Below are 12,500 nucleotides of genomic sequence, written 5' to 3'. Positions count from 1 at the left end.
TATTGAAGTATTAAGCGTATTTTGATATTGTAGTATTGTATAGAATGCAGTATATTTAGAGTATACTATGTAATTGAAGTATTAAGTGTATTTTGATATTGTAGTATTGTATAGAATGCAGTATATTTAGAGTATACTATGTAATTGAAGTATTAAGTGTATTTTGATATTGTAGTATTGATAGAATGCAGTATATTTAGAGTATACTATGTAATTGAAGTATTAAGTGTATTTTGATATTGTAGTATTGTATAGAATGCAGTATATTTAGAGTATACTATGTAATTGAAGTATTAAGTGTATTTTGATATTGTAGTATTGATAGAATGCAGTATATTTAGAGTATAGTATGTAATCGAAGTATTAAGCATATTTTGATATTGTATAGAATGAAGTATATTTAGAGTATACTATGTAATTGAAGTATTAAGTGTATTTTGATATTGTAGTATTGTATAGAATGCAGTATATTTAGAGTATACTATGTAATCGAAGTATTAAGCGTATTTTGATATTGTAGTATTGTATAGAATGCAGTATATTTAGAGTATACTATTTAATTGAAGTATTAAGCGTATTTTGATATTGTAGTATTGTATAGAATGCAGTATATTTAGAGTATACTATGTAATCGAAGTATTAAGCGTATTTTGATATTGTAGTATTGTATAGAATGCAGTATATTTAGAGTATACTATTTAATCGAAGTATTAAGCGTATTTTGATATTGTAGTATTGATAGAATGCAGTATATTTAGAGTATAGTATGTAATCGAAGTATTAAGCATATTTTGATATTGTATAGAATGAAGTATATTTAGAGTATACTATGTAATTGAAGTATTAAGTGTATTTTGATATTGTAGTATTGATAGAATGCAGTATATTTAGAGTATAGTATGTAATCGAAGTATTAAGCATATTTTGATATTGTATAGAATGAAGTATATTTAGAGTATACTATGTAATTGAAGTATTAAGTGTATTTTGATATTGTAGTATTGATAGAATGCAGTATATTTAGAGTATAGTATGTAATCGAAGTATTAAGCATATTTTGATATTGTATAGAATGCAGTATATTTAGAGTATACTATGTAATTGAAGTATTAAGTGTATTTTGATATTGTAGTATTGATAGAATGCAGTATATTTAGAGTATAGTATGTAATCGAAGTATTAAGCATATTTTGATATTGTATAGAATGAAGTATATTTAGAGTATACTATGTAATTGAAGTATTAAGTGTATTTTGATATTGTAGTATTGTATAGAATGCAGTATATTTAGAGTATACTATGTAATCGAAGTATTAAGCGTATTTTGATATTGTAGTATTGTATAGAATGCAGTATATTTAGAGTATACTATTTAATTGAAGTATTAAGCGTATTTTGATATTGTAGTATTGTATAGAATGCAGTATATTTAGAGTATACTATGTAATCGAAGTATTAAGCGTATTTTGATATTGTAGTATTGTATAGAATGCAGTATATTTAGAGTATACTATTTAATCGAAGTATTAAGCGTATTTTGATATTGTAGTATTGATAGAATGCAGTATATTTAGAGTATACTATGTAATCGAAGTATTAAGCGTATTTTGATATTGTAGTATTGATAGAATGCAGTATATTTAGAGTATACTATGTAATTGAAGTATTAAGTGTATTTTGATATTGTAGTATTGTATAGAATGCAGTATATTTAGAGTATACTATGTAATTGAAGTATTAAGTGTATTTTGATATTGTAGTATTGTATAGAATGCAGTATATTTAGAGTATAGTATGTAATCGAAGTATTAAGCATATTTTGATATTGTATAGAATGCAGTATATTTAGAGTATACTATGTAATCGAAGTATTAAGTGTATTTTGATATTGTAGTATTGTATAGAATGCAGTATATTTAGAGTATACTATTTAATTGAAGTATTAAGCGTATTTTGATATTGTAGTATTGTATAGAATGCAGTATATTTAGAGTATACTATGTAATCGAAGTATTAAGTGTATTTTGATATTGTAGTATTGATAGAATGCAGTATATTTAGAGTATACTATGTAATCGAAGTATTAAGCGTATTTTGATATTGTAGTATTGTATAGAATGCAGTATATTTAGAGTATACTATGTAATCGAAGTATTAAGCGTTTTTTGATATTGTAGTATTGTATAGAATGCAGTATATTTAGAGTATACTATGTAATCGAAGTATTAAGCGTATTTTGATATTGTAGTATTGTATAGAATGCAGTATATTTAGAGTATACTATGTTATTGAAGTATTAAGTGTATTTTGATATTGTAGTATTGATAGAATGCAGTATATTTAGAGTATACTATGTAATCGAAGTATTAAGCGTATTTTGATATTGTAGTATTGTATAGAATGCAGTATATTTAGAGTATACTATGTAATCGAAGTATTAAGCGTATTTTGATATTGTAGTATTGATAGAATGCAGTATAGAGTATACTATGTAATTGAAATATTAAGTGTATTTTGATATTGTAGTATTGTATAGAATGCAGTATATTTAGAGTATACTATGTAATCGAAGTATTAAGTGTATTTTGATATTGTAGTATTGTATAGAATCCAGTATATTTAGAGTATACTATGTAATCGAAGTATTAAGTGTATTTTGATATTGTAGTATTGATAGAATGCAGTATATTTAGAGTATACTATGTAATCGAAGTATTAAGTGTATTTTGATATTGTAGTATTGTATAGAATGCAGTATATTTAGAGTATACTATGTTATTGAAGTATTAAGCGTATTTTGATATTGTAGTATTGTTTAAAATGCAGTATATTTAGAGTATACTATGTTATTGAAGTATTAAGCGTATTTTGATATTGTAGTATTGTATAGAATGCAGTATATTTAGAGTATACTATGTAATCGAAGTATTAAGTGTATTTTGATATTGTAGTATTGTATAGAATGCAGTATATTTAGAGTATACTATGTAATCGAAGTATTAAGCGTATTTTGATATTGTAGTATTGTATAGAATGCAGTATATTTAGAGTATACTATGTAATCGAAGTATTAAGCGTATTTTGATATTGTAGTATTGATAGAATGCAGTATAGAGTATACTATGTAATTGAAGTATTAAGTGTATTTTGATATTGTAGTATTGTATAGAATGCAGTATATTTAGAGTATACTATGTAATCGAAGTATTAAGCGTATCTTGATATTGTAGTATTGTATAGAATCCAGTATATTTAGAGTATACTATGTAATCGAAGTATTAAGCGTATATTGATATTGTAGTATTGTATAGAATGCAGTATATTTAGAGTATACTATGTAATCGAAGTATTAAGCGTATTTTGATATTGTAGTATTGTATAGAATGCAGTATATTTAGAGTATACTATGTAACTGAAGTATTAAGTGTATTTTGATATTGTAGTATTGTATAGAATGCAGTATATTTAGAGTATACTATGTAATCGAAGTATTAAGCGTATTTTGATATTGTAGTATTGTATAGAATGCAGTATATTTAGAGTATACTATGTAATCGAAGTATTAAGCGTATTTTGATATTGTAGTATTGTATAGAATCCAGTATATTTAGAGTATACTATGTAATCGAAGTATTAAGTGTATTTTGATATTGTAGTATTGTATAGAATGCAGTATATTTAGAGTATACTATGTAATCGAAGTATTAAGCGTATTTTGATATTGTAGTATTGTATAGAATGCAGTATATTTAGAGTATACTATGTAATCGAAGTATTAAGCGTATTTTGATATTGTAGTATTGTATAGAATCCAGTATATTTAGAGTATACTATGTAATCGAAGTATTAAGCGTATATTGATATTGTAGTATTGTATAGAATGCAGTATATTTAGAGTATACTATGTAATCGAAGTATTAAGCGTATTTTGATATTGTAGTATTGTATAGAATGCAGTATATTTAGAGTATACTATGTAATCGAAGTATTAAGCGTATTTTGATATTGTAGTATTGATAGAATGCAGTATATTTAGAGTATACTATGTAATCGAAGTATTAAGCGTATTTTGATATTGTAGTATTGTATAGAATGCAGTATATTTAGAGTATACTATGTAAGTGAAGTATACTTTGATAGTGTAGTATTCTGTTCAGTATTATTAGATGTAAGTTGAGTATGGAGTGATGAAATGTGAAGTGCAGCTCTAGTTCCAGCAGATTGGGTTGATCTGGTTATCAGCACTAACCCAGCGTGTTCGTTCGTATGCAAACGAGGGGTTTTTCGGCCGTGTGAGTTTCACAGGAGGTTCGGTTACTGTAACTCAAGCACAATCTCTGGTTTTCAGCTCGGCTGATGTTTTGCAACACTATCTGATCCTCGGGAAGCCAGCTTTTCCTCGGTCGCTGCTGGTGTGTGAATGTGTGTTTGTTTCTCAGCTCACGCCGTCATTTTCCGCTGAACTGGCAAGCGTCCCGTGAGCAGTGTGTGTGAAGTGTGTGTTTCACGGTGAACGATCAAACCAGCCGGCTGAGGGTTTATAGTCGAGTCTCCTTCATTTCTACAGCGCTTTAACAATATAGAGTTTCACAGCATCTTTACAGTGATAACAGGAGATTACAGTAACAGAGATTGTTTAGGCTTTACAGCAGATCTAGAATAAAGTTATTGTTAGTTTTGATTGATTCACTTCCGTCACAAAGATCATTAGTTATTAACTTAGCGGCCGCTAACACAGAAAACCCTTACAGTGTTTCAGTGTTGATTGTGTTCACAGAGTCTCCGCAACAGAGCACATGTTTATGGGAGTGTTAGTAGTGAATAGTTGGGTAGTTGGGTAGTTGGGTGTATCTGCTCGATGGGCGTCATTGTTCGACATCATCAGAAAGAACAGGTTTTACTGTTTGACATAAAGAGGCTGATTTTGACCTTTACAGAATTGTTTGTTTGCACATTCAGTGTTTAAATCCCCTGACTTATGTTTGTGTGTGTTTTCTGCTGTTCCACACAGATGTTGGTCGTTGTCTTGAGTTTGATCAGCTGAGAGGCCTTTGGACTTGTGCGATTGCAATTTTCTTGTACTGCGTTTGTGTGTTGATAACTAGGTCACGTAATCACGCACCACAGTGGAAGTTCCCATAATGAATCACAAGACGCTCTTCATGAGTCTGCTGGTTTTCAGTTATTGCCAGTTCCATATTTTCTCTGCATGTTGACATCAGACTCTGAGAGGAAGCGCTTCATAAGATCATGAATCCCAGACTGACCGGCTGATCTGTGAACGGGCACTGGTTGAGCTTTAGTAAACCGTCTCCGCTTTAAATGGTTCATTACTCATTTTTCCACGCAGTGAGAAGCATAAAGACAGAAGCTGTCGAGCTCCAGAAATGCCTAAAAACAGGGCAACTCATATGATGCTTTCTGTGTGAAACTCTGAAATTCAAGATGTTTAAACTTAAATCGTCCGCTTCATTGCAGCGCTCAAATATTCACAATGCATTGTGGGACATCTGAATATAAGCCAAGCTCACGTTTTTTACTTGTTGAAATGAGAAAAAGCATCTTATGGACGGTTGTTTTCATCCTTTCATTCAACAGAAACGAGCATCGTGAACTTTCTTCTAAACGTCTCTTTTTGTGTATGAAACCCCATGATGTGAGTAAATAATGGAACTTTATATCACACAATTCTGACTTTATATCACACAATTCTGACTTTATATCACACAATTCTGACTTTACATCACACAATTCTGACTTTATATCACAATTCTGACCTTACATCACACAATTCTGACTTTACATCACACAATTCTGACTTTATATCACACAATTCTGACTTTATATCACACAATTCTGACCTTACATCACACAATTCTGACTTTACATCACACAATTCTGACTTTATATCACAATTCTGACTTTATATCACACAATTCTGACTTTATATCACACAATTCTGACTTTATATCACACAATTCTGACTTTATATCACACAATTCTGACTTTATATCACACAATTCTGACTTTATATCACACAATTCTGACTTTATATCACAATTCTGACTTTATATCACACAATTCTGACTTTATATCACACAATTCTGACTTTATATCACAATTCTGACTTTATATCACACAATTCTGACTTTATATCACACAATTCTGACTTTATATCACAATTCTGACTTTATATCACACAATTCTGACTTTATATCACACAATTCTGACTTTATATCACACAATTCTGACTTTATATCACAATTCTGACTTTATATCACACAATTCTGACTTTATATCACACAATTCTGACTTTATATCACACAATTCTGACTTTATATCACAATTCTGACTTTATATCACACAATTCTGACTTTATATCACACAATTCTGACTTTATATCACGCAATTCTGACTTTATATCACAATTCTGACTTTATATCACAATTCTGACTTTATATCACACAATTCTGACTTTATATCACAATTCTGACTTTATATTACACAATTCTGACTTTATATCACACAATTCTAACTTTATATCACACAATTCTAACTTTATATCACACAATTCTGACTTTATATCACACAATTCTGACTTTATATACAATTCTGACTTTATATTACACAATTCTGACTTTATATCACACAATTCTGACTTTATATTACACAATTCTGACTTTATATCACACAATTCTGACTTTATATACAATTCTGACTTTATATCACACAATTCTGACTTTATATCACAATTCTGACTTTATATACAATTCTGACTTTATATCACAATTCTGACTTTATATCACACAATTCTGACTTTATATCTCACAATTCTGACTTTATATCACAATTCTGACTTTATATTACACAATTCTGACTTTATATCACACAATTCTGACTTTATATCACACAATTCTGACTTTATATCACAATTCTGACTTTATATCACACAATTCTGACTTTATATCACACAATTCTGACTTTATATCACAATTCTGACTTTATATCACACAATTCTGACTTTATATCACACAATTCTGACTTTATATACAATTCTGACTTTATATCACACAATTCTGACTTTATATCACACAATTCTGACTTTATATCACAATTCTGACTTTATATCACAATTCTGACTTTATATCACACAATTCTGACTTTATATCACACAATTCTGACTTTATATCACAATTCTGACTTTATATTACACAATTCTGACTTTATATCACACAATTCTAACTTTACATCACACAATTCTAACTTTATATCACACAATTCTGACTTTATATCACACAATTCTGACTTTATATACAATTCTGACTTTATATTACACAATTCTGACTTTATATCACACAATTCTGACTTTATATTACACAATTCTGACTTTATATCACACAATTCTGACTTTATATACAATTCTGACTTTATATCACACAATTCTGACTTTATATCACAATTCTGACTTTATATACAATTCTGACTTTATATCACAATTCTGACTTTATATCACACAATTCTGACTTTATATCTCACAATTCTGACTTTATATCACAATTCTGACTTTATATTACACAATTCTGACTTTATATCACACAATTCTGACTTTATATCACAATTCTGACTTTATATCACACAATTCTGACTTTATATCACAATTCTGACTTTATATCACACAATTCTGACTTTATATCACACAATTCTGACTTTATATCACAATTCTGACTTTATATCACACAATTCTGACTTTATATCACACAATTCTGACTTTATATACAATTCTGACTTTATATCACACAATTCTGACTTTATATCACAATTCTGACTTTATATCACAATTCTGACTTTATATCACACAATTCTGACTTTATATCACACAATTCTGACTTTATATCACAATTCTGACTTTATATCACAATTCTGACTTTATATTACACAATTCTGACTTTATATCACAATTCTGACTTTATATCACACAATTCTGACTTTATATTACACAATTCTGACTTTATATCACACAATTCTGACTTTATATTACACAATTCTGACTATATCTCCCAATTGCGACTTTATATCACACAATTCTGACTTTATATCACACAATTCTGACTATATCTCCCAATTGCGACTTTATATCACACAATTCAGATAAAATCAGAATTGTGAGATAAAAAGTCACAATTACCTTTTTGATTTTTTTATTCTGTGGCGGAAACAATCTTCCATACTTCATTACAAGTCATCATAAATAAAAAGAAATTCCTTTGAAATTGAAAAAATAGCGTTGTGAACATTCTGCTAAACGTCTCTTTTTGTGTATGAAACCACATGATGGTGAGTAAACAATGCAACAGTCACCCAACCATTTAAGCTTTGATTTGATAACGTTGTGTGTCGTTAGCTCATGTTTCTAAGCGCCAGTGTTCAGGTAAGCGTGTGTTTGTGATCAGCGTGTGTGTGTGTGGAGGGCAGAGCACATGAATGCTTACTTGTTTTTCAGCGTCTGCCCTCCACGACGCTTTAACCAGCGCTGTTAAACAGCGTTTCAGTGAAATAAACTCTACAGGCCTGTGTGTTAAAGCTTCACGTTTGTGAGCAGGAGTGGGTGTAAAGTGAGGTTTTCTCCGATGAAAAGAAACCTGTCTCTCTTTTGTGTTTATGTTAAGCGGTCGGGCAGCTGCGTCTCGTGAAAGCGTTCACTCCTTTACGTTGCTATTGTGTAAGCTAGCCGGCTTGGTTTGGCAGTGTTAGCGTGTACGATTCTCTGGCAGAGGAGCTGTGGTGTTCGATGGACTATAATCTCTTGGCTCGCACTGTTTGGCTTCATTTCTTCATGTGTTTCACAATTGGATCTGTGATGTTTCTGTTGCCACAGAGTTGGCTGGCCTTGTGAATGCGCCTGGTTGAGTTTGATTTGTCCCGAACGCGAGATGACTTCAGCTAGCAAAGCTCATATGACTAATTGATTTGCTGCAACTTCCAAAAGCCCTGAAACGCTTGCCGGCCTGGTGCTCATGGAGTCGCTGCGGTTTTACTCTTTTCTGGAGGGCTTTTCTAATCACGCTTTTGGTTTTGAGAAGATTTATGTTCAGAATGAGCTGGCGTCCGCTAGGCTTGCTACGATACTCGGTGCTAACGGTGTTACTGGTGCTAATTTTACATCACTTGCGCACCAGCACCGCCCACACTGTTGATTTGATTTTTTAATATATTTTTTTGGTAATACAATCATTTAGTTCAGTTAGAGAACAGACTCTACAGTTAAAAACTGAACGCGTCTGCTTGATAAACCGCAGCAGGACTCACATCTCATTCATCACGAGAGCGAGGAACAGACTGACAAGATGATGGAGGAATATTCGGTGTCAAAGCGAAATCTAAAATCGCCGATTTAAGCGAATGTCATTGTACTGTTTTGTTGTTGTGTTTTTCATTAAGAATGATTGGCTAATGAACTCACCATTCAAGCAATCCGCTCCTGAATTGGTGCTAATTTAAAAGCGAAACTAAAATGCGCACGGGCATTCATAACGGTGCGTTTCCACGGGCGCGGAGCAAGCGTTTTCAGTGCGTTCCTATGGTAGGAGTTAGCCTAATTGAAAATGCTCCGCACCATTATGAATGCCCGTGCTGACGTGCGCATTTTAGTTTCACTTTCAAATGAGCGTTTTAAAAGCCCCCGCTGGTGATACCGGTATTACCAGTGTTGTCACTCTTAGATTAACCGGTGGGAAAATATCTTCATGGTCACATCCCTAGCGTAGTGTTGTCAAAAGTACCGACTTCGGGACCCAGTCGGTACTGACATTTTTAAAGTGTGAGGCTTTGAGCGCTGTTGAGCGGAATCGTAAACGCCTCTGATTGGCCGTTGTTCACGAGCTTCTCGGATATGTCTGTGATTGGCTACAATTAGAGGTCGGCCCATAGTGGATTTACCGATACCGATAATTAGGTTTGACCTTTACATGCCGATAACTGATTATTCAACCGATATTTTTTTTAATTGACACTGGGATTAAAAACAAACATAACACTCCAAGTAAAACAGTGCTGAACTGAAATGTGCTAAATGAAATAAATATATAAATATGAATATATTAAAATGAGATGTTCTACAGAACAAACTCTACAGAAACTCTTCAGTCCGACGGGTGGAAGGTTTAAATGTGAGTTTCAGTGCAGCTTCGAAGTCTCGACACGATCCAGCCGAGGAATAAGAGTCTGATCTACACAAACCAGCGCACATTTATAACTAAATAAACATTTATATACTTTTAAACCAGGCTGACCAAAGATGAAACCAGATGAAAAGTAGATATAACTTGCGGAACAACAAATAAAACAAAAGATAAGAGCAACATAGCTAAGAGTGAAACCATAAAGCATAAGCACTCAAGCGCATACACTTGCTCAACTCTCAGTTACTCCAGGAACTGTGTGTGTGTGTGTGTGCGTGTGTGTGTGCGTGTGTGGATCCCGTGAGGCGTGTGCTGGACGAAGAGATCACATGACCTCGAGCTTCTCCTGACCAGCTTTATTATCACGACCTGTATGCTGTTGTTCATTACTCCGATTGCTGTACTTTCTGGCTCAAAGATAAACAAAAAACGTTGTAATCCATCAACAGTGTACAGTTTCCTGAAGAGGATTTCAGAAGGATGTGAACACACACACGTTACGCTGCTTGACGAGTCTCTCTTGTTCTCTCCAGGGTCAGAGGTCGTCTGAAGGTCGTCGGGTCAGCGCTGCACTTGGAGAATGAGCTTCACGAGGACTCGCCTGCACTGGAATGGACTGTGGCAAAGATGTGTGTTGCCATGGTAATTATACACACTAAAACACTGGAAAAGAAGGCCGTCGATGATGTAAGATCCCAAGAGCCTCTGCCGCCGGTAAGAAACTTCTCTGGGTTTAAAGGCATCATGCATTATTGACTCTCAGTGATGATGTAATGATGTGGCGTCAGATCACCAGCGGGTCACATGGCACTCACAGCTTAGGCGTCGGTGCATGGAGATTCATTTAAATTAGAATCAAGTTTAATAATGCTCAATAGCGCACTATTTATTATATGAACCCAAAACTCATTTTATTTTCTGTATCCACATTATTTTAAACGTTAAGTCCCCGATATAGTCAAGTGTCCTTTATTTATACAGCGCTTTTTACTATACTGAGTGTTTCGAAGCAGCTTTACAGAGATAACAGGAAAATAATGCAACAAAGTTTGTTTCCAGAAGAAAATATTACAGTCCAGCTTAAGTAAGTTCAGCGATGGTTCATATTTGTTGTAAAAAAGTTATTCATTTAGTTCATTTATTTATATATATTTATATATAGCCGCGCTGGAGAAAACCGTGATGTTCTCATAAAATGGTGTCAATGCAGGAAATCAATATTATTGTTGATTATTAATATTATTATTTTACTGGAAAAACTGGTGTGACATAATTTAGAACAAAATCAAGACAAAAAAGATTTTTTTCAGGAAAGTTTGTGTACGACATTTATTTAAACATAGTTTTAGCATTTACTCTACTGTTCCTCTTCTAGTTATTTACTCATAGCGGCTAATGCTAGCAGTGCCAGAGACGGTGAGAAGCACGAGACGCACTCGTGAAGCGCGACTGGAGTTCAGTTTCACGGGTTAGAGCCGATCGGACTGATACTGGTCACCTGAGAGTGTGTGTGTGTGTGTGTGTGTCACACCTCGGCAATAGAATCCCCATAGGCTAGTACACTTTTTAGTTTACTCACCAGACTGATATATATATATATTGAAGTGGATCGAAAAGGGTTATCAAAGTTGTCCTAAGACAAGAACAGGTTTTGTTCAAATTCATGTAAAACTTTGATGAAAGGTTTTGATCCACTTCAAATGTTGACCACTATATTTACTGATTTACTGTTTTATATATATTCCACCAAATCAGCTTATCTTTGTAAAATGGCACAGGTTCTTAAATATCTGAACGTACACTCTTAGCATCAGTCAATCACGCATTATATTATGATATTATGATAATCAAGCACTATTTAATGAAACTTGGTAACCGTGTATGAATGCATATTTGTCATCGTAGCTGAACTTGGGACTGGTGGTGTTGCCAGATATTGTTGGTCATTCAGTGTTTCTGTTAAAAAAAAGGTAATAGTAATTATTATTAAAAGATAACACTACTACTACTAATTCTACTATTAAAAGCAAATATATAACGCACTAAGGATTGATGAGCTGCTGGGTTCATGAGTGTTAATCACGTTGTCAGCGTTCGCCTGAACTGATTTGCTGAAACCAAAGCAGGGACGGTAATAGACGAGCGCCAGCCAATGAGATTTAGCCGTTTGCGCACTAGCTCCGCCCACTAGCCCACAGAAGCGGATATCTTCCCCAAGGCATATCTTCTGCTGGTTCTTAAAAGCTGATGAACTCTGTTATTTTGACAGGAAAATACAACACAGAATATGGTTTACATGTAGCTCGTCGTTTCTGTGACTCT

The 12,500-nt window shown here is 32.8% G+C and overlaps 1 protein-coding gene across 4 annotated transcripts in view; it reads left to right on the top strand.

Moving 5' to 3' along the window:
* Positions 1-12,500, top strand: part of fam53b (family with sequence similarity 53 member B) — a 26,115-nt gene that overhangs the window by 894 nt on the left and 12,721 nt on the right. For all 4 annotated transcript variants that reach the window (XM_077194079.1, XM_077194077.1, XM_077194080.1 and 1 more), the window contains exon 2: positions 10,712-10,892. In XM_077194079.1, coding sequence (XP_077050194.1) covers positions 10,806-10,892 — 87 coding nt within the window. In that variant the 5' untranslated portion in view covers positions 10,712-10,805. The remainder of the gene's footprint in view (positions 1-10,711; positions 10,893-12,500) is intronic.

Source organism: Siphateles boraxobius, unplaced genomic scaffold (genome assembly GCF_051911475.1).
Source record: "Siphateles boraxobius isolate OS27281-9 unplaced genomic scaffold, OSU_SipBor_1 310, whole genome shotgun sequence".
NCBI classification, from domain to species: Eukaryota; Metazoa; Chordata; class Actinopteri; order Cypriniformes; family Leuciscidae; genus Siphateles; species Siphateles boraxobius.
Note: the sequence above shows the minus strand (reverse complement) of the source record. Positions and strands in the feature narration are given on the sequence as shown.